The sequence below is a fragment of the Lampetra fluviatilis genome, chromosome 6 (assembly GCF_964198595.1).
Source record: "Lampetra fluviatilis chromosome 6, kcLamFluv1.1, whole genome shotgun sequence".
In the NCBI taxonomy this organism is placed as follows: Eukaryota; Metazoa; Chordata; class Hyperoartia; order Petromyzontiformes; family Petromyzontidae; genus Lampetra; species Lampetra fluviatilis.
The window spans coordinates 7,033,020-7,060,863 of NC_136280.1; the positions used below are offsets into that span (position 1 = coordinate 7,033,020).

At 43.3% G+C, this 27,844-nt stretch overlaps 2 protein-coding genes across 6 annotated transcripts in view; one reads left to right on the forward strand and one right to left on the reverse strand.

Moving 5' to 3' along the window:
* Nucleotides 1–22,811, reverse strand: part of LOC144933099 (ARF GTPase-activating protein GIT2-like) — a 72,966-nt gene extending 50,155 nt beyond the window's left edge. For all 5 annotated transcript variants that reach the window (XM_078857627.1, XM_078857625.1, XM_078857624.1 and 2 more), the window contains exons 1-3: nucleotides 22,564–22,811; nucleotides 21,417–21,516; nucleotides 5,440–5,573 (exon numbers count right to left, since the gene is read on the reverse strand). In XM_078857627.1, the coding sequence (XP_078713753.1) occupies nucleotides 5,440–5,573; nucleotides 21,417–21,468 (186 nt within the window). In that variant the 5' untranslated portion in view covers nucleotides 21,469–21,516; nucleotides 22,564–22,811. The remainder of the gene's footprint in view (nucleotides 1–5,439; nucleotides 5,574–21,416; nucleotides 21,517–22,563) is intronic.
* A 727-nt stretch (nucleotides 22,812–23,538) lies between these two features.
* LOC144933102 (ankyrin repeat domain-containing protein 13B-like) overlaps nucleotides 23,539–27,844 on the forward strand; it is a 55,985-nt gene continuing 51,679 nt past the window's right edge. The window contains exon 1 of the mRNA XM_078857638.1: nucleotides 23,539–23,783. Within this exon, the coding sequence (XP_078713764.1) occupies nucleotides 23,679–23,783 (105 nt within the window). The 5' untranslated portion in view covers nucleotides 23,539–23,678. The remainder of the gene's footprint in view (nucleotides 23,784–27,844) is intronic.

Consider the following 27,844-nt stretch of genomic DNA (forward strand, 5'->3'; position numbering starts at 1 on the left):
ATGTGAAAAATCAAATGATACTCTAAGTGGCCTTACATACTCGAGACTTATTGTGGATAATACAAACGTGATCACAATAATGGCACAAAGGAGCCCACATTTGTAAAAAGTGTCAAGGGATCATTAACTTCAAAGCGTGGCATTAGAAGACACTGGATTCAAATTCTCAACCAAAGTCGGTGCACTTTGCAGTTACTAAACCGCAGCACAATGCGAAAGGTCACAACTGGTTTTCAGATCATCAATCCTTTTAACAGCGAAGCACACGCAAAACTTTTAAGCACAACAGTGTAAATATATTTTCATTAATTGTAGCATTATCAGAGTTCCATTTTAATTTGCTCAAACTCCTGGTGGATGGAGGTGCACAGATGTCAATGTACCACAATTGCTTAAACCACACACAGCGTGTCCATAGCTGGACCACCTACACTGAACATTAACTGCAAATACATCACCTGGAATTAACCACACCTGATCAGAGCCTGGACAGGACTTGAATGGCTAAGCACCAAGCACAACCAGGTGCTATAGGCTGCTACGCAGATATGTTCTTAGCAGAGAGAGGTGCAGCAAATCTATTGTACTGTTCTAACGCTCCAACCTCGATGTGCCTTACATTAACTATTCCAGACTGACAAGTATGGTGAAGTATGGGCAAATAACCCCCACGATCTGCATGGTGCGGGAGGCGCAGATCCAGCAATGAACTGACGAAAATGGGCTCGTAATACAACAAACGCATCGTGTACTCAGACAACATGTTTTTGTGTTGTACATTGTCGTAATGAAAAATAATAACGTGATAATACCAGCTGCTGTGGTGTAAAGGTTAGCACATTGGATTTTCAATAATCAATCATAATTTAGTACATTTGGTATTCGTGCCATTCTTATCGTGCAAGGCGATCACAAGGGCACCCGGTTTCACTGACAGTCTGCAGCAGTTTGACAAGTCGGCGGGGGGGGGGGCTATGTTGCTATGGATCATCCCAAAATGATTAGTTTTCGGCTATTTTTTTCTAATTTGGCAAATACGGACCTCGCAATATCTTGCCACTTGTATCTTGCTGTGTGCCTTCTCGCGCTCCACGTTCTCAATCCTCCTCCTTGAACTCAATCCACTGTCGCTCTTTGTCTCTTCTTGCCCCCCCCCCTCCTTCACTGGAACAAAATTTCCCTCCACATTAAAGTCGCCTTCCCTCACTCGTTTCCGCTCCTCGCTCAAAACTTAGGTATTTTTTCCCAGCTCACCCGACAAACCCTTAATCCCCCCCCCCCTCATAACCACCACCGTTACTGTTCCCTCTTCATATTCTCATGAAATGGTTATCATTCATTCCCTATTCATTCATTCAATCCATTCATCATTTACCTGTCATCAATTTAGCTTTCACCGAATTCACGCATCCATTGCCCATTGCTTCCTCATCTATTTCATTCACCTCATCTCCACCATTACATTCACACACGCGCATTGCACCGTTGATAATTCTTTGCAAAGCGCCTTGCTTAAGGAGCTATATACATTCCGCTAAGATTAAGATAAGATGACCGCAGCAGTCTGGGTTCGAAGCTCTGCACCATGCGGCGAAAACGCGCTGCCGCTCGTCCACGACACCGCCGTGGTTCCACTGCTGGATGAAATCCACCCGGCAGTATGAACGTTAATTTACACCGCAATTAATCGACCGTGATTGTTCCATCGCGCAGTTAGTCGATTAAAAGATGGTGTGTGAGTGATGGTGCAAATGTGGATACCCCCCCCCCCCCTCCTCATACAAGTCAAGTCGGTGTGGAAGAATAGACCAAATGTCCACCAGGGTTTCCCTCTCATGGAGGCCCTTCCATTGACAGTGGTGTGAGCAAGCAATTTCACATTTGCACCTTTAACCTTTTTGAACAAGTAAATTTATATATTCATATAGCAGTAAGGCCACGTGGATGTTATGAGATTTGAACTCCACATGTCTTCGTGGTTACTTTTCCAGAAGATTGCAGGCAGTTAGAACCACTCTGAACAAAGACAATGCCACTCAGGACAAAGCGTTGCACAGTAGTGCTCAATTTATGCAAGAGATGTAGTCATGCGATTACAATTAATAGTTTATTGACCGAGGCAGTTTTAAACCTAACCACTCTGCCCCCCGCCTGCTCTGAGTCCGGTGTGCCTGAGATACTGAAGATGCCCCTGGTAATGTCATCCAGAACGTCAGGATGTTGCAATGTATGATGTGAGGGAGGATGTGGAATTAACATTTTGTAAAGAAAAAAACCTAACCACTCTGAATTTGTCAAAATAGGTTTGTGATACCTGCTATTATTTAAAAATACAAAAAAAATTAATTGGATATTACATTCAATGTCACTGATACAAGGATCAATGTATTAATTAAAATTACGCCTCAAAAATAAAGTGAACATATGGCACAAAGGCTGTTTTCGCTTTGGAAAAAATCTAATAAAAATGTCCTCGAAAATTAACACTACTCTATACGGTTGTCATAACACGATGTTGAATAAAACTGGAGGAAATTCGACTAAAAAAAGGTACATCTTGAAAGTCTATACATTACGCTTTTAAGTTCTGATTTATCGTTATTGCTTGGGAAACCGTCGGCAGTTTTGATGCAGCATAAATCGTAAGCTTCAACAACATGCACTGTTTAATCCAAAGGATCATTTGGATTAAATGTCAGACATTCTATCGACGAAGGCAACGGCATTTCTAGGGGAGAATTTTTTTTTTTACCGCTGCCTGGCAGTTGATCTGGGAGACGGATTCTATTCAAAACCAACGCCTGTGTTGCCCAGATTTATGAGCAAGTGATGGAGCGACGCGACAGAGAAATCACGTGCTCCGCTCAGGGGCTCTGCTTGCTCTTTGGATAGAATCAGTACTTTACAATAGCAGCTGGGTTTGAAAATATGCCAAGATGGCTTTTTTCCCAATTGTCTCCAAAGCAAACAAATCCAGTGCTGGCCGTTAGTTACATACGAGTTCATTTGTAAGGTTGGAATGTTTTGGCCATCAGGGATTTGACTTTTGGTAAAAAAAACAGGTTAAATCACTGCATGTAACCTTGAGAATGATTGATTATATTTGGTATACACATGCTCACTTGAAAATCTCCACCGACTACACCTGCTAAGGGGTATTGGAAAATAAAAATAAAAACTCCAGTGCATTTCGGATCCACTTGACACGAAGTCATTCTTAACTTACAGCACCTTGTCACAATACAGCACTTGGATGTTGGTTGTGAGGGTTGTTTGACCATATTTCACCATGCGGGTTTGGTAGAGGGGAGTGCCCAATGATGGTAGCCTTGGCCGGCAATCGAACTCCGGTTCCAGGGTTTATAGCGCAGTGCACAAACCACCTGCATCGCAGCTCCACCCCTCATTACGGGGGTTGAATTAAAATGTGTTTTACTTGACCTTCAACATACGCAACTCTTAATGCACAAATCCCTGCATAAATAGACGTGCAGACTTTGTTTTGTCTGCTTGGGAATTAAACATCTCAACCCTTTTACCAATATTCTCAAAGGCATCTTAAATGGGAAATATTTGCAGTGGTGCTAAAGTTGCATGCGCAGCACAGTATTGCATTTCATAAGCGTTTATTTGTAGCAATGCCGCGTTAACTATAGCCTATGAAATGCCCCAACTGAAAATAAATGAGTGCATCTGCTCAAACAAATTACCCTCTTCAATGTGAGCTTTCATACTTTATTGCATTATCTACATATCTCTCCAGATGATGCAAAGCCTCCTCCTCCTCCTCCTAACTGTTCTTCTCTCCCCAGTGACTGCTGCTAGTGAGAGACAACTGGAAACCTGCAGGGCAATTTTCTTGAGTTGTTTAGACCGAGGTGAGCAGCGCCCCCCGAGTGCTTGTGTCGACAAGTGTCCATTCGCGGAGAACCTTAATGAGAACAATAAACTAAATTCCCAGGTATAGAGTCCTACATTATTAATCATTCTGCTCCAGTTTCAGCTCTCAATTAAGTGCTTGTCACACTGCAAAGGCATTACGTTTAAACACAGCTCATCACTTATTCAAAGGGGTGGAGTGGGGAGGGAGAACTAAATGCCAGCACACACGCACAATGTGGACTAAAAACGCACAACATCACTTTCCTGTGCCTACCTGCCAGCAATTGCATTGCAAAGCAAAAGAAACATGTTATAGTTCGTGGTTGATTCTAACGTACGTTATGTTTTTTTTCCTTTTTAAAAGCCACGACTTTATTTTCTTTGCACACTGCAACACGATACAACACTTGGCACGCCACAAAAAAAAGGCACAGAACAACTCTAGGACGGCATGAGAAAACGACTGCATTCTATGGATTATAAGACGCACGGGAAAGTAAGCCCAACCCCACACGTGCGCCCATGTGTCAATAAAGTTATACAAATCTGGTCATACACGCGCACACATACAAATCTACCGAATGAATAAAAGCATTCAACCCTCCCCCCCATCCTTTGCTTTAACATAGAGGTAAGAGCGCGCCTTTTGTAGAGAATACGGTAACACTTGGCCGCACAGTTCCAGCAATGTCTTCGAAATCGATACACAACGTACTTTTTAAACACGTAATTCAATTGGTGATGAAGCACCGGAGTACAGTTGCATGCAACGCACCGCAATATAAAGAGTGCACAAGGAATGGAAGGCAAAATTTTAAACGCAGCCCTTTTACAACGACGCTGGTAGCCACAAGTAACCTAGCAAGGCAGCGGACTCAGGTTGGGAAACGCTTACGGGACCGTGGGCCCACAACTTAATTTTGCGCGGACCGCAACCACTTGAGACCTATCGCTGCGAGCATCTTAGCCGCACGCCTGCTTCGGAACTGTGACCCCCGACACCGCCGTGTTGCTGAGGGGAAAGCAGCTGGCATCGCGTTAAGTACAGTAAAGGATGAGCGTTCCTGGGAAATGCGTGGTGCATCAAAAGTACGTGAAAAGTCCTAAATCGACCTTCGGGTGGAGCGGTGGTACAGTGGTTAGCGTGCTGCAGTGTAAAGCCGGTGACCCAAATTCGATTCCCGGCCATGGAGGCGAATATCAGAATTGGTTCATACCCTCACCGCCTCTTTATCAACCCACTGACCAGCGTGGTGAAGTATGGTAAAAAAAAAATAACTCCCATTAGTGACATGGCGTGGAAGCCTTCATCAATGCATTGAGAATTTACCAAAAAAGGACTATTTATTTGAAACCCACCCTCAACATCACTAATTAATTAGACTAAACCTCCGATGCAGCGTATATCGGAGGTGGCAAGAAAGGGATAAGATTCCCCCACACCCAGGACTTGGTTTGATACATTTCTCACTCGTAGAAAAATTAACACTAATACTGGTTTCTTTGTGTTCCCAGCTGGTTAAACATATCAAGCCAGACTTCGAGGAAGGCACTCACCTGAAGGAGGGAGGGCGGCCAGTTGCTGTGCCGCAGGTGCTTGACCTGGGAGATGTGACGTCCCAAGGAGCGGTGCACGCTGCAGCACTCATCGCAGACGAGCACGCCGCGGTTTATCGATGCCCAGCCGGGGTCTGCGTTCAAACGAGCAGATGACACAACGAATCAACGAGAGCCGCCATTCATTCCCACCTGCATGCACGCTCCTGTCCGCGCGCGTCACAATGCCATCACGTGGCACTGCTCTTGTCTGTAAAAGAGGTCAGAGTGAAGTGGATTTGGCATTTAAGACGCTGTCGCTTCGACAGACCTGTCTTCACCTGAGGACGGCTACTTGTGTTGTGGCCGAAACGTCGTGAGAATTATTTTATTATGTTTTATTTTTATTATTTTATTACTTCCCTTCTACGTGACTTTACCGAAAGAACCAAGAAGATGGATTTGGCAGCCAACATCGGCCGTGACACCAGGCAAGGTGCACCAACTGTACCTTCTCTTCTAGCCCCCCCCCCTCGCTCCATTCCCTGACTACCACATTCAGATAAGCCCCTCCCCCCTCCCCTTGACTTGTATTTAAGAGCTTGTCTCTTGGATTTTTCCTCACTTGATACAGTAAATTTAGCTGTGACGGTCCCACCTGAAGACGGAGACTTGTGTTGCCTCCGAAACGTCGCGATTTAATTGATTTATTTTCATTTATTATTATTTTATTTCTATTATTTTTTACCTACGTGACTTTACCGAAAAAAAACCTAAGAGCGCAGTGAAGTGTGTTCGAATGTAGCTATACAATAATTTGCCAGGGCACTACTGACGAGGGCATCCCCACGCCGTTTCAGGCAATGAGGGTTATCGTGCCACACTTAGCCAATCGGTGTGCATGAGGGTTGCCCATCCAAGTGCTATCCAGGCTCATCCCTGCTTAGCTGGATTGGAGGCATTCCGGATGATTTGGCCACGGGCATCCAAATGCGTAGGGCATTTAATCCAGTTCACATCCACACACACCCTGGCGGTATCGCTGCAATCCATACAGCGTCTGCTGCTGCCTTGGATTGGTTGAATGAACTTAACATTCAACTATGACATCATCTATACAACTTGTTGCTTCCCCCAACCCCCGCCCCCATGCCATATGAAAGAAGACAAGAGTTTGCTGCAGTCACATGGAGCAAGCGTGTTGACCCCGCACAGGTATGTGCAAAGACTTTACAATAGCCGGTGACCTTCATTATGGAGTACTGTACTTTTGTTTGCGAAAGCTATTGGTCATATACCGTATTCTCCAGACGCTCCAAAAAGTAAGACGCACCCCAACATTTTGGGCCCCACTGAAAAAAAAGTGTATTTTATGATCATTTGGTTCTTTCGGTTAAGTCACGTCTAAAGATAAAATAATAAATTAAATTAAATAATAGAATACGACGTTTCGATTGCAACACAAGCAATCATCATCAGGTATAATGAAATAGCGACATAAAATCTAACCAGAAAACTATAGACAGACATATTAGCAGACAGATATCACCAAGATTTTATGATCGTGAGAATACGGTACGACAGTTCTGTGGAAAGCCATCTTACGGATGATGAATATGAATGCACTGCTTTAAATGGGAAGAGAGATGTCCTCCGGAAGGTTATTCTGAATGGCTGGTTGTGGTTTTTTCGTCCTCTGGGTGAGGAAAGTATTTGTATAGAGAATTATCTCACGGAAGATTATTCTTAACTACATTAAAATAACGTCTTTTGAAAAAAGATTATGCGTTCCCCAGATTATAACATGAACACCAAAATTATGCTTTACACAACTGGAGAATATAGTATATCCTAGTTACATGCTAATTTCTCACTTTAACGTCATGCTAATCTCTCACATTAACATAGCAACTTCCATACCCAGTTACATGATAATTTCTCACATTAACATCACTAGACCCAGCCACTCCTTTATAACCCTTGGGCTACACCCATTTCAAACCTTTAAAACAGTCTGCATCAGCAGCAGGCCATGCTTTCCCACATGATGACGGGCGCTTGTGTTGCGCCCGAAACGTCGCGATTGATTTTTGTATTTTTCTACCTACGTGACTTTACCGAAAGAACCAAAGAGTATGGATTCCTGCAGTCACGAAAGCTTCAAAATCAAGAGTGGTATATCCTGCCACAGAATACGAATTTACAAACCAGTTGTCTAAAGCGGAAACGATCTTCAGAATATCTCTACCAAACAAAATTGTGCTGTAGCAACAAGGCACCGGTGGTCAAAGCAGCAATGTAATTTTAATGGTCTTTCCACAAATCCCACATGGTTATTTTTCCACAAAAGGGGCACATCACATCAATATGTTACGCATTTAAATCTTGAAGCTTCATCTGAAAGTGACTGTGCCACAGTTGTTTTTGCTGGGCCTTCGATGTCTTGCCCGATGGGTAATTTTAGGATTTGTAACCTTAGTCCGTCTCTCAGCAGGAAAGTTGGCACCATGTGTGCTAAAACCAAGACGGTAAATTCAACTCGACACACGCATGGCTCTACACAATGCTTTCAGGAACAAGCTTTGACTCGGGGAAATTAATAAAATCAACACTTCACGGGACACTCGATGATTTTAAAGCAAACAAATTCCTATTACTCGCACAACTCTACAGTCCTACAAAGTAAAAACATAAAACAAGCTCTAAGCGCATAATGAAAGGGGAGGGGAAAAAAAGGATTTTCCATCGTGTTTGGTTTCAGGCCAAAATTCTGCCAATCAAGCAAAGCCCCCCCACACCCCCTTGTGCCAAGCGGCATATGGGCCATGCTGCATGGCTTGACATTCTTAAAGGCACATCACTATGAATTAATGCGCAGCGGTAGCACTTGCCCTGAGAATGTGTGACATAACGCGTGAGCGCGAGGATTTTTGCCACGTAAAATAGCGGCATCTGAATGTGAAGTGAAGCACCCTCTGCAATTCGATTGCGGGGAAGGAAAAAAAGATATTTTAATTTTAAGTTGTAGTGAATTGGTACAAGTTTTTTTTTTTATTACCACAAACGCTTTAATGGTACACTCAATATGGCTTAAACGTGTATTCCACATTTCAATTTAACTCTGTAGAAATCGTACAACGTCAAGTTGTGGAATATTTAATTTAAAAAAATATATACGTTATTACTAGTCGAGCATGGAATTAATATAATCCAAGTACTGTACTGGTTGGGCCATGTTGAGCATGTGGCTTACAAGCGGCTGCGACAACTTGCGTGTTAAATAGAAAGCTGTAAACGATATCCGGAGTAAATCGCGCGAGGCATTACCAATGACAAAAAAGCGAAGAGCTCAGAAAATCGTCAATCAGTCAAATTGTGAACGACAATGGGCTGAGCTGGCTCATTTTGCTCATCAAAATGGAGTTTAATCTGTCGCTTGCTAAGTGCGCACTTTAAGGCCACACTGAACGTAAATTATAAAGAAGATAAAATTGTTCGATCCATATTTCTCCCTGCGCTTAAGTGCGTGTACAGTCCTCTTGTAAATCCACTGCTGGATGAGGGCCTACACACACTGGGGGTCGTGGGGATCATTTCACCATGCTGGTCAGGGTGAGCTTGTGAAGGAATAGACGTGGGGGTCATAGAATTACAGTACAACAAATTTTGCTGCATCATGTAACCTCGAAAGCCCTATGACAACCTGTTTTTGCATGGCGGTCATCTGTCCATACCCTATCCAGGCTCAAACCTGCTTCGCTTCTGTGATCCGACGAGACTGAAAAGATGCCGTGTGGTCATTGGCGATGCTGCGCAGAGCCTGCTGCCTCTAACTCCACGAAAAATAACGCATCCGAGTGTGTATTAGCTGCGAACAACGGCTCCCGCTACCAACGCATGAACTGTGCGCAGAACCGATACACAGAACAAGGGCTAAAAAATTGTTTGGGGCAATGTGGTCCGTACAGCTGTCTTGCGAACAGGTTTAAAGAAAGGAGCTCAAATTACAGCAGTTAGCTGTGTGCTGTGGGATGGCCATGTTTGGGGGAGGCAAAACCACGGGCGAGGAGAGGGTGGGTGGAGGTTACGGGGATAGCTCCAGCAGCAAGATGCACTTTGTGCTCTCAAGCATGGGCGCAAGAATGATGATACACTTTGAAGGTTTTGTTGAATGAGGCAATTTTACGATATTCACGGTCAAACAAAGCGATAGGGTTATTTTGTCCCTCCCTTGTTCAGGGAAATGACTGCAAGAGTTGTTTTCAGGTTCCATTGTGATATATGAAACCCACAAGGTTTTACTGTACTGCCATTTATTTCTAGCAGTATCAGAACGCACGGATTAATCATCGGTTAATTTTGATGCATAATCTTCTCACGATATGTGCATTGAATCACGTGGGTATCAATCGATGTGTTTATATTCGTACGTTTTAAGTCATGGATATCACGTGATCGCTGCAGCCACTAGAGGCCACTAATTCACTAGGAAGTAAAAAAAAATCGGCTCTCATAAATTCACAAACCTGAATCTTGACAATTCATTGAATCGCCAGAGAAGTGAATTGGCTACATCCCTCATTATTACACGTTACATACGCTTAAGGAGTAGAATTAGACTCTACAAACAGAGTTCGATTCCCAGCCACGGCTAGCATCAGTGGCAAGTGATATCTGAACCGGTCCGAGCCCTTCCTTTACCAAGTCCCATGGACCACCGTGGTGAAGTATGGTCAAATAACCCCCGATTATTCAAGGGCGTGGGAAGGCCCTCATCCCAAAAAGGACCATATATGGCCAATATACCTGACCATACTGTGGTTAGGAATTTAGTTTGCTCATATCATTAACATAATTACAGTACTATGTTACTGTGGTGTCGTGAAGCAATGGGCACGTTTACTGATTCCCTTTACTGCCTCTGTCCATCCAGCAGAATGAAGGAGTACACCGCAATTAGTCAATCGGCAGGTGGGTTACTCCCCCATCTTAACCAAGACAGCCCTGGCCGCCATCAAAGATTAAGCCAAAATACCCTCTAGAGGGCTTGACAGATCCTCCCTCTAGGTGGAGGTCCTTCTGCAACGTGTGACGTGAGCGAGTAACAGCACGGCTGCTGCTCCTTTACCATTCACTACACTGTGATGTAGTTCACACATGTTACTAAATTACGTGGATTGGGTAAAAAAAAAACCTGTCCAGAAAAAGTATTCAAAACATGACCACTGCCTAAAAAAAATTAAACGCAAAAATATAACAGTACGAAAAAAATAAGGTTTTACCCTTTCTGCATTAATCACATGTACTAGTGGTGAACATACGTGTGGTTCAATCTTAATTTAGGAGCTTTCGTGACTGCAGGAATTATTCTTTGGTTCTTTTCGGTTAAGTCACGTCTAAAAATAAAATAATAAATTAAAATAAAATAACATTACGACGTTTCGATTGCAACACAAGCAATCATCATCAGGCATAAAAGAAATAGCAACAAAAATCTAACTAGAAAAAACTATAGACAGACATACAAGCTAGGTTATTTAATTTTCGTGTGCCTGCCTCCTAATTTTCAGGCTTGCGTGCCCGTGCCGCGTTGTCAGCTTGCTCCTCTCTCTGTGTGCCGTTGTGATGTCTGTCTGCTTGTATGTCTGTCTATAGTTTTTTCTAGTTAGATTTTTGTTGCTATTTCTTTTATGCCTGATGATGATTGCTTGTGTTGCAATCGAAACGTCGTAATGTTATTTTATTTTAATTTATTATTTTATTTTTAGACGTGACTTAACCGAAAAAAACCAAAGAATACGTGTGGTTAATGCAGATATGATTCCTTGCAAAAGGTTTCTATTTGGTGTTTCAACATCTTAACACCTCCAGTTTTATTGCCATAAAGGGTAAAACCTATGATTTTTTCATACTATGATACTGGCAAAAAAAGGTCCCATGTTATAACAGTCCACAAACGCTATCTTGCAATGGCTGCCTGCAGGAAAACATCGATGATAATCGGCAGGGAAGGCCTCTGTCCGTACTGTCTTTTTTGTACGTGGAAACGACAGGTGTAGTTTGGTACACGGACCGATGGACGGTGATAAGTGTGGGATATTGTCTTTCCACTCGGCTTCCTCTCTCATGCTATCATTTGTTGGCTTAGCCGGTACTCATTCTAACATCCGTTTCGTAAAAAAAAACTGAGAGAACGGAGGCAAGTCTCTAAGCTAGGGGTATATATGTTTTTATTGCGTAGACAAATAAACATAAAAGACAGACTTGGCGTGGCCAGCTCGTCACCACTGCTATTCAGTTAACACTTTGGCTTGAATGTGCCGCAGTGTATTTCTGGAGTGGAGCTGAACTTTGAACTGTGGGCACAGAGGCAGTTCCATTCGCACCCCCCCCCCACCCCCGTACTCAACTGCAATGCGCGAATAATAGCAACTATCCAATGCCGAGGGGTGGGTAAGTGTGGAATGGCAAGTTGTAAAGATACAAAAAATACTTGACAGCAGAGTTGTGAAAGCCAAATGTGTGTGTTCAAAGGGGTGTTCTTCATAAAAGCAGCAATGCCACAAGTACTCTGGACTCGACTACAGTGCATGCCACGCAGACACCACAGGGGGCTGTGCGCTATGGGGGGGGGGGGGGGCACATAACAGGTTCAAGAGATGCCAAGTGAGAACACTTTCATTCGCATGGGCAGGGTTAGGACACAAGCTCCTGAAATCCACTCATTACCATCGGCTATGATTCAACCACTGATGGAAGAAGGCCTCCCCCCCCCCCCCCCAAAGCTGCTGCCATCTCTCAGGATTCTGTGATATAACAATCCACCTCGATAGAACCTGCACACGAGATTATTTCACTGATCCATCTCCTCCGAAGGCAAGCTCTTGGATGCTTTCTAGTCCTTGGCTCCCACTGTCACTATTTGCCCACCAGTGGCCACAACCCCTTCAAGCAAGGTCTCCTGTCTAAGCTGAATTGTCTTAACAGTAAGAACTATGTCTTCTTGGTTTTTTCGGTAAAGTCACGTAGAATGGAAATAATAAAATAATAAAAATAAAAACATAATAAAATAATTCTCACGACGTTTCGGCCACAACGTAAGCAGCCGTCCTCAGGTGAAGAACCAGTCTGTCAGAAAGACAGTGTCTGAAACGCTGTCTTTCTGACAGATCTTTCTGACAGACCTTTCGCTTGTGTTGCAATCGAAACATCGTGATTTATTTTATTTTAAATTCAATTAATGTTTCAGTATCCACTCAATAAACGTTTAATATTTTGGATAAAACGTAGATAACGTGCCTCTGACAATCACCTGAAATGCAACATGTGGAGTTGAGCCTGAGCAGTGCATGGATGGGCGATCACCATGCATAACAGGCATTATAGCCTTCTGCAGGGATATGTTGTGTGCAGCCGAGGACAGTCCATTGTTGTAATTTACTTCTATGCTCCCACCTTCACCAACCCTCTCCAACCCGCATGGTGGAGGCCCTCATCCAGCAGTTGACTGACATTCCAGGAAATAAAATTTACGTGAGGCAAACCATTTTATCATCACCTTGTACTTTTTTTCAACTGAATATTGGATTGATGACGGCACTTGGAAAATGTGAGTGAAATTTTTTAAATTGCTGTTACACCTTTGCTTGAACTTTTAATTTGTGCAAAAAAATATGTTGGCCTGTGTTAATAGTTTTGACATGTCTTTAATGGTAGGCGTTTTAAAAACTTGAATTTCTTGTACAATTAGCTTTTCTCCCCCCGCTTGTAATTTGCCTTTCCGTCCCAGATCTCCATTGAAATAGGTGTAATACGGTATCAATAACGGGTGCTCGTCTCATTCAAATAAAGCTTATGTCTGCAGAAGGGCCCTGTGTGCCACTACACGACCATCTGCCCCGAAAAAAACTGTATAGATTCTTGCTCTTTAAAGAGCCACGCTATAAATAAGTTGCACAATACCGTTAGCCTGATTTATCGAAAGCATTCCGGAAAAGTGCATACCTTCGGATTACAAACTTATAGGGGTGTAATAAATTTAAATCTGGACCTTCCATTGATCGTTGACCAATTTCTCAATCTACCACAGGTCTATAAAGGACACCGACATTTTGCCCAAAGATGAATTACGAATTCAATAACGATGTCAATGGGGAATATTACTTTACAGCCGGCTCGTCTAATGTCACACACACACAGTCAGAGAGCCATAAATATGGTATGCATGTCAAATATGGTACACCCAATGCTATACATCACGTTATGAATCGTGTGTGGAAATATAACATTCAGATTCAGTTTGGTAAGGGCAGACTAGCACAAAAAATATCGAATTTGGGTTCAAGGTAAACTGTAAACAGAGGGCACACGGTTTTTTTCTCTTTTAGACATTGTAATTAAGACAGTACAAATAATTACCATTGTTTAATACTGTATGTGTAATGTTAAACCAATATTTAAACGCAGTCAGCTTTATAGACTGACGTATACGATTTTATCTTTTTAGACCAAAAGCTGCCCAAGGCCACCAACTGAGTTATCAATCAATGTCTGATTGTTCTCATTGTCAGGGTCTCTATTCTCAAGGGAGTGTTCTCTGCAACTTGTCCAGCCTGGAGATTGCACAGAACTGGGTTAGCGGTTCCATTTTAAATCACGCCAGCAAACAGGAAAGCACTCATGCCAAATGTATCAACGCAGACACAGCCATTGTGAGTGCGTGTCTTAATCGATGACAATTAAAATACTGTAACAATAAAAAAAATAATGGGGTGGGGGGTAGGGTGGGGGGTGGCCCAGTGGTTAGCCCAGTGGTTAGCCCAGTGGGTTAGCCCAGTGGTTAGCCCAGTGGTTGGCCCAGTGCACTAGGAACTCGGCGACCTGTGTTTGATTTGCTGGCCACAGACAACATTCAACATCAGCGGTGAGTGATATCTGAACCGGTCCTGGCAGCCCCCCCACCCCTCCACCCTTTCCCCCACCCCACCGTCAAACCTCAACCCTGACCAGCGTGAAGTCAAACAACCCCCATGACTGGCATGGCACGGTGGGGGCCTTCATTCAGAAATGGACTACCAAAGTTTAGAAAAAAATTATGTATAATTTTTTTTATCAAACATCTAAACTCTTAAACTAGATTCGAAGCTTTCGTGACTGCAGGAATTACTCTTTGGTTCTTTCGGTAAAGTCAGTAAGTCACGTAGAAAGAAATAAAATAAAATAATAGAATACGACATTTCGATTGCAATGCAAGCAACCATCATCAGGTACAAATGAATGAGAAAACAACATAGTAAACTTGGAAATATAATGCAATACAACACAGTCGGCCAACAAAACAGTCAACACCCCATTCTCTTTGGTTCTTTCAGTAAAGTCACATAGGTATAAAATAAAATAAATCACGACATTAGCTAGATGGGCAGACTGCATCAGCAGCAGACCATGCTTTCCCACCTGATGACGGACGCTTGTGTTGCACCCGAAACGTCGTGATTTATTCTATTTTATTTTCTACCTACGTAACTTTACCGAAAGAACGAAAGAGTATGGATTCCTGCAGTCAATGAAAGCTTCATATCAAGTCAACACCCCACCTGGTTGATTACGTTCTTCCAAAGATTGCTAAATTTGAGAGAGACGTAACATAGACATGGAGACACACAGACAGACACAAGCAGAGAGAGAGACACACACATAGGTACACAGAAAGACAACATCTCTGTTTGCGATAAGTAATCCCCAGCAGTAAAAGGAAAAACCTCATGACAACCGCGTGCACGCATGAGAGACGTTTCCCCTCTCCTCTCCAATCTCACACGCATCTTGACACGGGCTTTGCACGCGCTGCCCGCACTCGGCGCTGTGGCAGTAATCGGGTCACAGATGAACACAAGTATGAAAACACATACAACGCTTGCACGCTTTATCGCTAAAGCTTATCTGCGACGGATGAAAGAAACAAAAAAAACACAGAAAATATACGGCGATGTTCGTGTTCGCTCGGTATAAAGTTTACAGAAGAAGTGGCTGGTTACATTTTATATATGGATTTGGGCAACTCAGAGCAATGAAAGGGAAACGCACGGACTCAGGACTCAGTGCTAGAGCGAGAAGTGGCTAGATGGGCACAATACTCAGTACAAAAACCCCGGGACTTCCTTTGTGCTAAATAAAACCTTGACTGTTAGGTTTAAAAAAGAAACTGTGCCAAGCCTTGGGCGAAAAAGACAATCAAATCAGCAGGCACGTCGTCACGCCCAATGCAGCTGCACTTATATCTAACGGCAAGGCAGGGAAATACAATGGATATTTCCACCCTAATCACTGTGGTGCAACGCCATGCGTTTGCTAATTATAATCATCCAAAAACTCATGTGCATCGTTGACCAAACAACTTGATGAAATATGGTTATTCGTGACTTATGCCAGGGATAGAGATCACCATTGAATGGCCCAGGCAGTGATTAGGAAGACATTGTCGGATAGGAAAATTACAGTTTGGAATGCCATTCAAATCGATTTCACTTATTTAACCTCATGTAAAGTCACACATTATTACACTTGGGAACCAATATTTACGTACAGAAAGTTAAATAAATTAATGTGCGGCTGTTTTATGTGTTTATGAATTTGGGATATGAGACTGGTATCATGGCCTTTCACACCAACTGGTGTATATGGCTACCCCTTATATATTTAGAATCAGAATATTGATTTATTCTGGAGGAACCCTTTGAGCTATAAAGCTCTTTTTTCCAGATGCCCAGATTCATTGTGTATTATACTATGTATTAAACCAACATTGACAATACAGTAATGTTAGCATCCTCATCATGACTGTTGCAAGTATGAATAACTGGGCACTTTGGAAACCTAGTGTTGGACCCTGTCCTCTCAAGCCTAAATGCCATGCCTGGGCCCAGGAATGGCAACCCAGCCGATACACCTGTTTAAAATCTGGTACCTAATTTATAATAAATAAATAACTACACAGTATACAGGAGGTCGTAGGTTTTGATCCCGGCCCTGACGCCTGTATATTTGGAGTTTGTATATTCTCCCCATGGTCACATGGATTTTTATCCAGGTCCTCAGGTTTTTCCTTCCACATTAAGAAACATGCATTGAGAGTATTTGACTGCTCTACATTGCCACGTGATAAGCCACTTCGTTGAGCTAACAGTTGTGGCCTAGGCCACTTCGGAAAAAGAGCTACATAGGTCAGTGGGCCTTAGGGGCCGTCGATAAATGACGTCACGCACCTGGGGGGGGGGGGTCAACCATTTAAGACCATGTGTGACGAGGGGGGGGGGGTTTGAGAAATGTGACGTCACATCAAAATGCGCAACTTTAAATATAGACAATACGTTCTACTTAATTAAATAGACTTTGTAATACATGTTTTCTCCTACAACATCAGAGTGCAGCGGCACATTAAATACGCACTAGAATGACAATACTTTAAAGCGATTTTAAGCATGTTTTAATATTTTTTGGGGGGGCAGAGCTTTGTGACGTCATATTTGAGGGGGGTCTGACTTTTTGTGATGCCGTGTGACTAGAGGGGGTGCGGGGTCAAAAATCGTCCAAAATCGCGTGACGTCATTTATGGACGGCCCCTTACCTGATAAAATAAATGTATTTGTATCATCGAATAACTTTTTCCAAAAAACGTACTTGTTTACATCCTTTGTATTATTATAAACGTATTAGATGCTACAAATGATAATATAGCATCAAAATACAGTGACGATGAGGAACACACTCTAAAGCAATGCATACATTTCTATCACACAGCACCAGTGGTAGCCATTAAAGGAAACAACCGCGTTTCAGAAAATGGTTAATCAACTTGCACAATTACATTTACATTCCCATAGGTAAAGATGCAGTTCTGCAATTGCTCATGCCACTTCTGGCAGAAGGGCCTCCACTGGACTGAGCTCTAAAGAGCCCCTCTGGAAGGTATTTTGGGCTCCCCTTTTCCATTGGCCAGACGCCTTGGAAGAGGCGGGGAGTACCCACACTTAACCCCGCTACACATGACCTGCCGATAAAGTTTCTATTCCAGTACGCTGCACTATTTCTCGTCATTGTTGTAAACTCAGCGTTTCAATTACCGTACATTGTTATTTAAATTTTCAAGTCCTGCAGTAATTTTCCATTCAACTCCACGTAGACTTCGCATTCGCTGGCACAAGCCTGCAGAAATGAATAAGCGTGTATTCAAGCAAACGATAGTGACGCCGCTGACAATTATCTAAACCTGATCATTATCCACCATTGTTAACAATAAGGGAGATATTTATACGGGACATTTTCGTGCATCACAAATGAGACGCAGGCTGCTGCCACATCCTATATTGCATTTATGGAGCCAATTTTAACTGTGCAACACAAATACCCACAGCATGCTTCTTTATACACCATTAATAACGAGAAAAGGTTACAACCCTGCCACAGCGAGATTTACACAACAATGCTAGACATTATTGCATTACAGCAAACGAGTTCTCATTCCACAACAATGATTGTCAATTTACTGCAGCGAGTGGCATTTGCCCACACCATTAACAAAGGCAATGGAAGCAAGATAATGCAGAGGGTCATTTAACAAAGCATAATAAAAAAGACAATGAACTTGACTGTCTTTACGTGCACGACCTCTGCCCCGGTGACATTTTACATAGACTTCCCAAAAAACTAAGCAATTAAATGCCATTGTATGGCTTAATCTTTTTTTTGTTACTACAAAATAGTGATGTAAAAAGGAAAATCCAGATTTCTACCCAAGGAAATGTAAATAGGGGCATTTAATAAGATAATATATATCCATGTCCATCCGCTACATAGATGAAGGCCTTCCCATTGCTGAGCCGGTCATGGGAGAGCTGTCTGACCGTACTTGAGCATGCTGGTCAGTGCTGGTTGGAGAGGGCCATGGTTGGGAACCAATGTCAGGTTTCTGGGTTCAAAGGGACATTTATGTCGCTGTAAATGTATTTCGTGTCCACAGTTACACAGATAAGAGGAAGTAAAATACAGATGAAAGACCTCAGCTTAAGTTTGACCGGATTACATGTGTTCATGGCAAGTTGGCCACTGCCTGTGATCCACAGCTTTGCATGCAGAGTTTGTGGATCACACAGACATTCACATGTGATACCCAAAACCTGGTGGCCATGGGAGGACTGTACAGTAGTCCCTCGGTTAACAGTGACATCGATTAACGGTTTTTCGGTTAACGTTTCGCCTTCCATAGGACCCCATGGTTTCAAATGTTTACATTTTGATTAACGGTATGTGTACATCATGTACGCGGGCGCCAGTTTCGGCCAATCCGAGCGCTCGTATTTGGGCTGAAAAATGTCAAGTTCCAATCGCCTTGGAACTGATTAATGCGTTTAACTTGTAATTCCTATATTCGATTAACAGTTATTTTGGTTGACAGTAGTTTTCGTGTAACGGATTAAAACGTTAACTGAGAGACTACCGTACAGAAAATGACTCTGACCTTTGTGTGCGGATATTTAACGTCATCACCACGTGTGTTTTCTCTGGGTTTTGTAGGCGACCTAATATCCCTATGGGGAAAAAAACTTCTGAATGCACTTGAGCTGATGAAGTCTCAATGGCTTTGCTGGGTGGAGCCTGGTTAGTTTCTTTATGGGAGAAAAAGCTGTGAGCTGACCAGGATTTGGCGGTACAGCACTGGATTATTGAATTCATCTGTGTGGAGCTGTGGCGATATCCCCTTGTACATATAGATTGTTCCCGGATACTCCGGTTTCCTCCCGCATGGAAAATACTCGCTTGGGAATTGGCCGCACAAACCCTATGCAAACTCTGGAGACGGTGAGGATTTTCTCAACAAAGGAAATTGTCCTTTGTTGGATAATCTGCATTGTGGGCATATTCACCAATACAAAAGACGCACAGTACAGTACACATGGTACGCATGCAACATGCTATGAAAAAAGTATCAACAAAAGCCATGATCCATCCAACTTTTTTAACCATCGATCCATGTTAGCTCATGCACACACGCCGATTTAATCGTTCCATCTCCTCGGTACACGTGTATCCACACCTCCGATTAGCACGATTGGCTACGTACGGTGCGAAAGAAGTTGAACATACATATACTGTTGTCTGGGACGGGTTCCTCCATTCCTTGGCTGCTATTGCGTCACTATTTTTGAATATTGGGCCATCATCCTCCTTCAAGCAATGTGTCCTGTATGTATGTTGAACTTCTTTCCCACCGTACGTAGCTAACCGTGCTAATCTTTCCCATACGCACTTTTCCTTCAACTGTACAGTAGTTTAACATACTGCCATTGACCTGCGTACGTTATCTAATACATGTGTTCCTATTCTTGGTTCTTTCGGTAAAGTCACGTAGAAGGGAAACAATAAAAAAAAATTGTTTTATATATATTTTTTGTTTCCCTTCTACGTGACTTTACCGAAAGAACCAAGAATATGAATCCCTGCAGTCACGAAAGCTTTAAATCGACATGTGTTCCTCTTTGTGTTTCAGGGTGATTCCACGCACAGATCGCTCCATGCTTTATTGAGCACTTTCCAGATTTGTTTTTCTCAATATGTTGTTGTTGTTCTTTACGACCGTGTTTCTCTGAACCATGGCATATAGCAGGCAGGTCGCACCGAATTAAAACACTTTCTACTTTAGACACGATCCACTTTATCAATCCACTGCTGGATGATGGAAACTCCCTCCACATGCAGTACTGGTAATTCTGACCATACTTCACCCCGTTGGTTCGTTCGGGTTTAGTTCAATACTAGGAGCATTCAAGTGCGGTGTCAAAATTGATTTTGCTCCACTACCCCACAGCATATAGCACCTGTTATGCACAGTGGTTCGCCCATACGGATTACCATCATTAACCAAACTGACATTCGACATCTTAATTAAGGATCTGTGTATCATCGTTTTTTGGGTTTTAAATACAAGACACACCGTCATACAATGCTGATGTCGGATGTTTATGATATTTATCAATATGTACACCAGAAAAATACATAATTTGACACATGCAATAGTTCTCCTGTATGATATAATGTACACGCATTGTATTTACATTTAGATTGTAAATTTTAAAAACACATTTTCCTTTCCACTACATCCGTTCACGACAAAAGCCTTCAGTGCACATATATACAGTACGTTATTATATATCTACAAGGTACAGTTGTGCGAAGATAGTTCAAAACGATGCGAAGTTGTTGCGTGTTTTTTTTGGAAACGGGACAATGTCACAGAGCAGCAGAAGAATTCATGGTCTCACCGTGAACTTACGACCACCACTCACTGGGAAGAAGCCACTTCCATGAACAAATACCCCCCGTGTAGCCTTCACAGACTCCTGCCAACCCCTTATCAGTGCCCCTACCTTATTACAGACCAATTCAGACCTTATTGGTCATCCCGTGCCCCTTTATAAATCTCACCGTTAATCCTACAAAAGTCCCATCACAATGGAGAAACACAAACAAATAGACCATTTTATTGCCCTTTATGAAACGGCTGTACGCCCGCATGGACCTTGAAAACTCAATTTCCCTGTACAAGAATACGGGGTAAACCGTATGGGTTGACAGCTGTGTAGAATTTTGGGTCAAGTGCCGTGAGCGAGGACCCATTCAGGCCGGCACGGCACACGAGGTGGGTGGCCAGCACCACGCCCGGCCGCCTTTGTCTCTCTAAGTGGCGGTGTTTAGGCCAGCCACTAGTTTGAGGCCGAAGTTGACCCCAGCGTCGTGATGACACCCGCACAAAAACTGCGGCATTGGGAGGAAGGAGTGGAAACTAACACAGGTTCGCACGCGTTTGACAGCGCAACTTCTGACGGATGTATCCTGCTATGGTGCTGTGTGCGTGTGTGCCTGGCCACTGAGAGACCAGAGCAATGTGGCCACAAGCACACACACACAGGGAGAGAGACAGAACGAGGTTGTGTGGTTCTTACCGCTTGTGCTGCAGTCTGCGCACACGTCAGGAGCCCGCAACTTTCGCGACATTGAAAGCTTCGGGTGTCGTGGTCCAAAGGGCACAGACACACACCAGCACTGCACACACACACAGAGAAGACACGCATTCACAATGCACTCACTCACAATACACACATTTACAAAGCACTCACTCACTCACAAGTGGACTACGATACATGCATTCACACACTACGTTCACTACACACCGCACACACAATACACTTACTCACCACTCACTCACCATACACTCACCACACACTTACCATACACCCACACACCATACACCCACTCACCCAATACACTCACACACTACACTCACTCACCATACACCCACACACACTACACTCACCACAAACTCGCCATACACTCACACTACGTTCACCACACAATACACTCACCATACTCCCCACACTCACGCACCATACACTCACTCACCACACACTCGCACACCATACACACACTCACTCACCACACACTAACACACCATACACTCACCATACACTCACACTACGTTCACTACACACCCACTCACAATGCACACATTCACAATACACATCACGATGCATTGCACATTCACAATACAAACACTACACTCACAGCGCACACATTCACAATAAATCCACCACACACACATGACACCAACACACACATGTATAATAAAGGCTCTACACATAACGCACGTTAACAACAAACTCACCAGACAATCACAATATGCACATTCCTAATAATGACAACGCACTAAAAATAAACATTCACAATACTCACTCTGCACTCATTCACAGTTCAAATACACTCACAACACTCTAAATACACTCTCTTACAATACACTCATTTACAATGCACTCACCACACGCTCACGTTACACTTGACAGACTATGACAATATAATATAACCATTCACAACACACTACACACACACAGCCACTACAAACACACTACTCACAACGCACAATCAGCATACAAACTCGCACTTTCATTACGGCCGATACTCAAAACTCACCAACAGCACCCTCAATAATGAACCCTCACAACACACGACCACAACACACACTAAACAGCACCAACTACAACCACGCATACTCACACAACAACAACAGCAGCAGCACACTCACGACGCTTCACCTACCACTTATAACAACCGCAGTTAAATCGCGAACGCAAAGACGACGCCCGCTGTACGCACAAACGAAATAATAAAAAATCACTGCAGGTGCTGTAGCTCGTCCACCCAACTCATTGGCCCGCTGTCGCTCTTACAAAGTTACTGCTACGTAGTTTAAGCAAGCGAGAGATTAAGTTGTTCGGAGTTGTAGACCCTCCTCCTCCTACTCCCCCCCACCACGTTAAGCAGCAACAGCAGCGGCAGCTCGGGCAGTGAGTAGCAGCCGTAGCAGCTGAGCCGAGTGCAGCCAAACCCACAGTGGGGGGGGGGCGTGGCCGACACTCCAAATAAGGGCATGTCCCCGCCCTACATTTGCATTTCCCACCACGCATACGCATCGCTCGAGCCTTCCCATTGGTCGCTGGACAACGGGTGGGTGGGGCGGCGGGGAGAGGGGGGGTGTGATTGGCTCGCGGCAACTCCGAGCCCCGCCTCGTCTATGCAATGACGCGGTGGAAGCTTGGCACTTAAGCGCTGTACGTAATGTGGATACGGGGCGGTGGCAATTGTTGTGGAGGGGTGGGGTGTGTTCCTGTCAATCAAATCGCCGGCCGGCAGGGCCACGCCCTACGTATCTTGGACGCTACCAAGCTGGTTGATATCGACGGGGGGGGGGGGGGAGTGGTTAAAGTTACTGATCCCCAGTGACGAGAGCAAAATCCTGGGCGCGTTGCCGCCTCCCACCCCCCCGATCTGCGTGCCGTTGGTCGCGCCCGTCGCGGGAAAGCGACCACGCCGTGCGTGCCGCCCACGTGCGACGACGATGGTAATGGTGGTGGTGACAGGTGGCGGACAAGCGGCGTGGAGGCTCCCTCCTCGGGCTACGCCTGGGATAGCGCCCTACCTTTGACACGCGTTACACAGGGAGGGGCGACCGGCCCCGAGGGGTGGGTACTCGCATGGCGGGGGTGGTGGGGGGGGGGTGGTAAAAAAAGACAATAAAATAAACAATAAAACTCACCTCTCCATACATAGGGCTGTGGGTTTGACAGACACTGCCTTGGCCATGCATATTGGAACGCGGCGGCTCTCCGCGGAGGTGGTGCTCGCTCGGGGGCTATGAGAGCCCGTGCAGGAGGATGTCATCACCGCTCCGAGCGTCTGCCGCCGAAAGCTGCCGGCTGCATCGCTTGGTGTGGGACGACAGGACGTCCGCCCTGGAGAAGGAGCTGAACAGCAGTCGGGTAATCCAGACGGATTCTTTGGTGACAGCCGCCGCGCTCTGGTGGTGCCGTTCGGTTGCACTGCCATCACCCCGCACGCTGCCCCTCTCTCTCACATGGTCCCCTTATCCAGCTGAGCAACTCAATCATTGGGCTTGATTGGGAATGATGGTGATAATGGGGTTCGATTAACGTCAGGGCGACAGTACTTTTGGAGTTCAGTTTTACGAGGGTGAATTGTCGGCACGCGTGTTTGTGCTTGCGAAGCAAATGTGTAATAACACACACAGTTACTCATTCTGATTTAACACGCTGTGGGGGTTGAGCTAATTGAATGTTTTGTACAATGGCGAACTTTGATATATAACGAGCGTATTATTAGTTTAATTTACATTGGTGATAAAAACAAATAAACGCCGATTAAAGCATAACATATTTCTGTAAATAATATCATTGGAACGTGGATTGGTATTGCATTACCCTTTATTGCATGCTGTAATGCATATTGCACCAGTAGTAAATACATTTAAAAGGTGTGTGATTTCCCAGGGTGTTGGGTTTCTGAAATGGAGCAAGCAGAATTTGTCTTCAGTGCGTGATCAGCCAATCGTGTTAAACACGCTCTGCGGTTCTAGAATTAAATACTTAATAAAACGTTAACATGATCAATTCGCTACGCATTACTACACTGCAGTTTCAATTGTTTTGTTGAAATTTCGCCCTTCACATTCTGTTCATTACGATCCTCTGGGTGTGTATGAAGCTGTCACATCGGTATGCATTCCGTTTTCCTCTTTGTTACTGTAAAGCGATGTATGTCTGCAGTACTGTATATCTAATATATATTTCAAAGAAAAATTACACTCCTTTGTCCATCCACTGCTGGATCAAGACCTCGCCGTGCTGTCTCTGTCCTGTTTGATCATACTTCACCACGCTGGTCAATGCGGGTTGTTGAAGTAGAGTGTAATGATGAGCCGGCAGGACCGGTTTAGCAGATATCACTTGCCACTGATGTTGGCCGTGAACGGGAATTGAACTCGGGTTACAGTTAATAGCGCCGTGCGCTAACCATTGTGCCTCCTGCTCCATCTCATCTAAGAGAATAGCACCCATATGGTCAATGTAACGTAAGCGTGGGTTGCAAGTACAGATGGCTGGTGTTAACATCATGGGTAAACTATAAATGAAACATTATTCTCACTCCTTTCCTCACCTTTTGAAGATGAACTATTTTTCCAGAGCACTAGATGATGCATAATGTTCAGAATTGCATATACAGGTCGGGGTGGGACCTATACTTTTGAGTTATAGTTTCTTGAATTTAACTATATTGAACACCCAGTTTTAAGTGACATCATGCAGCATTTGACACATAGTTTTGGTTTACTGAGTTAAACGTGCATCTACAAATCTAGTTTTGGACAAGTATGAGATTGTGTTCTAGTGTAAAATAAATAAATAAAATCTTGCTCTGCACTTTATCTAGCTAAATTCCAGCTCTGATAATTACAAATATTGGTTTTAATTGGTCGTCATGCAATTAACATTACTTCAAAATGCAGAATGAGTGGGAAAGTGCTCATTTCTATTGTGTACACCAGAGGTCACTTGAATGGATCTCAGAAGTAACTCTGTAATATCTGCTACTGTGGGCCGTTCTCTAACTCTGCTGCTGTGCGTGAGATCTGAATTCGGCACAATCGGGATACATTTGAGGGGTGGAATTAAAAGGCGAAAGAAAAACCTTGTTTTGATGATGGAATCCAACATGGAGCATGCCAGGTCAGCCTGAAATATCCTGAAAGAATGTGGCAGTTCCACTTGTGAACAAAGTGGACTGGCCTTGTGAGCGGGCAGATGCATGATGTACCATCCCAGTGTATAAAGGACAGGGAACCTACTGAAGGTCTGTACAAGCCAGGTGCTGATCGCTGTGAGATTTCACACAACACACAAACACGTATAAAAAGCACTCAGTACTTTTGCATTATGCAAATACGCTTTCAGAAGTTTTTGAAGAATTGCGTTGTTTTCTCCTGCCTTAGGTCACCATCAAAGATATACAGAGATATACACCTTTAGATAGGTTCCGTCCTTGTTAGGACTTGTCGGTACAGTAGAGATGTCAAGCACTGAATTATTCTGTCTCCCATTGGGAGCCAGATATGTGGAGTTCCCACTTCGGTAGCATGAGGCCCATTAACTTGACTCGTGCCAAAAATATCGAAATCTGTAAATGGCAATTTGCATTTTATGTTGGGTTTTTCGTGTCATTTACAGATTTGAATGGCAATGAGATTGCTCACTTCATATCTAATTTGGTGAAAAAGATACCATGAACTAAAGCAATCGGATATGTGTATGTGCACTATAACTCAGAACTCAGCACATTTGATGGATTTACTACTGCGAGCGATTGAATTGTTAGCTTATCCACACCCTCTAAGACCTTTATGCAAATTGCAAGTTATAATGTGGCTTGTCTTTCTCGTTTGGTCGAAAGTACTGTACTTTCAGTGACGATTGTGGGGTGGAAATACACGCTTAGTTTATATTAAGCCATTCGGCAGTACAGAGTGTGCTATGGCGTTTTTGTAGCAATTATCTTATTAAATAAAATAGCCTTTGGCTTGGTTAATAATGTATCTCATTGTTTAATTTGAAATAAAAAAAAGCTCAAATAATATTAAAAATTGTTCAAATGATGTCCTGTAATTTAAAACAGAACCATGGTAAAATATAAATATGTATTAAAATAAAGACAGTGTTTACATACACCACTTAACGTTATGAACTTATTAAATAAACCATAATAAATATTAAATTTAATTCTAAATAAGATACATATGGATAATAGGTTGAGGCTACCGATGGAATGGCAACCACTGGCGGCAAAACACTGAAGATGAAATCGGCTCGTGTTCAGGAGCGAGATTGATTGTGGCATCGTTTGACAGGGAGGGATGGCAACAGCTTGGAGAGGCTTTCATTCAGCGGCAGATAGATCACAGTTTGTTGATGGAGTAATTTCCTCATCATCAGCCATGATTTTAGGGACGCTTCTGTTAATTTTGAGATACAATACATAAATGATTTCCAAGCACCAGCATTAATCTTTCAGTGATCAGCGCTTTTAAAATGCCCTGTAACTGTTTTATGATACTATCCGTGAATCACTGGGAAAACATGTGATAACATCCATCATACCACAACACAGTGTTATGCATTGTCCTTGAAAATATAGTATGTAATTACAGAAATGCTGTGTATATTTGTGGTAATAATAATTTACTTATCCACAATTAATGAGCGTGTATAATAATAAGTGGGAGGAAACCAGAGCACCTAGAGAAACCCCATGCACGTGAGTGGACAACACTAAATCTCCATGCAGGTGCAAATAGATGGTGATTAGTCCACTTGCTGGTACTGCCTTCTCCTGGAAAGACAGGGTATGTATCACATGCACATGAGAGACAATATAAATGAGAGACAATACAAATTACATGGCACAAACGATACAAAGAAAACAGAATCTCTTTTTTAATTGAATCACAACGATGAATCACAATGCATTGAATTTCTGTGACAGTAGAGGTAATTCGTTTTATCATCATCATCAGCAGCAGCCAGGATCAATCTACTGTTGAATGAAGGCCTTCCTGAAGGCACCATCTCTCAAAATCCATGTAGCATTTCGCCAATCGTTACACTTCCTAGTAAAAGGTAATGCAATATCTAAATTTCCCTGGTTAAAGTACCATAATAATTACATATAAAGCAAATCTGATAATTATAACAATTGAAATGTCGAAACAATTATTTTTTTACAATTTTTATATTAACAGGCAAAGCCCACTGAGCTACATAGATATTTTTTCCGAAGTGACCTGGCCACAAATGATCGCTCAACGAAGTGGCTTATCATGTGGAAATTTATCATAGCCAAATACTCTAAACGTAATGTTTCTAAATGTGGAGGAAAAAACCGGAGGAACCCAGAGAAAAATCTACACGACCACGGGAAGAACACGCCATCTCCAAATATACAGGAATCAGGGTCGGGATCAAAACCAAGC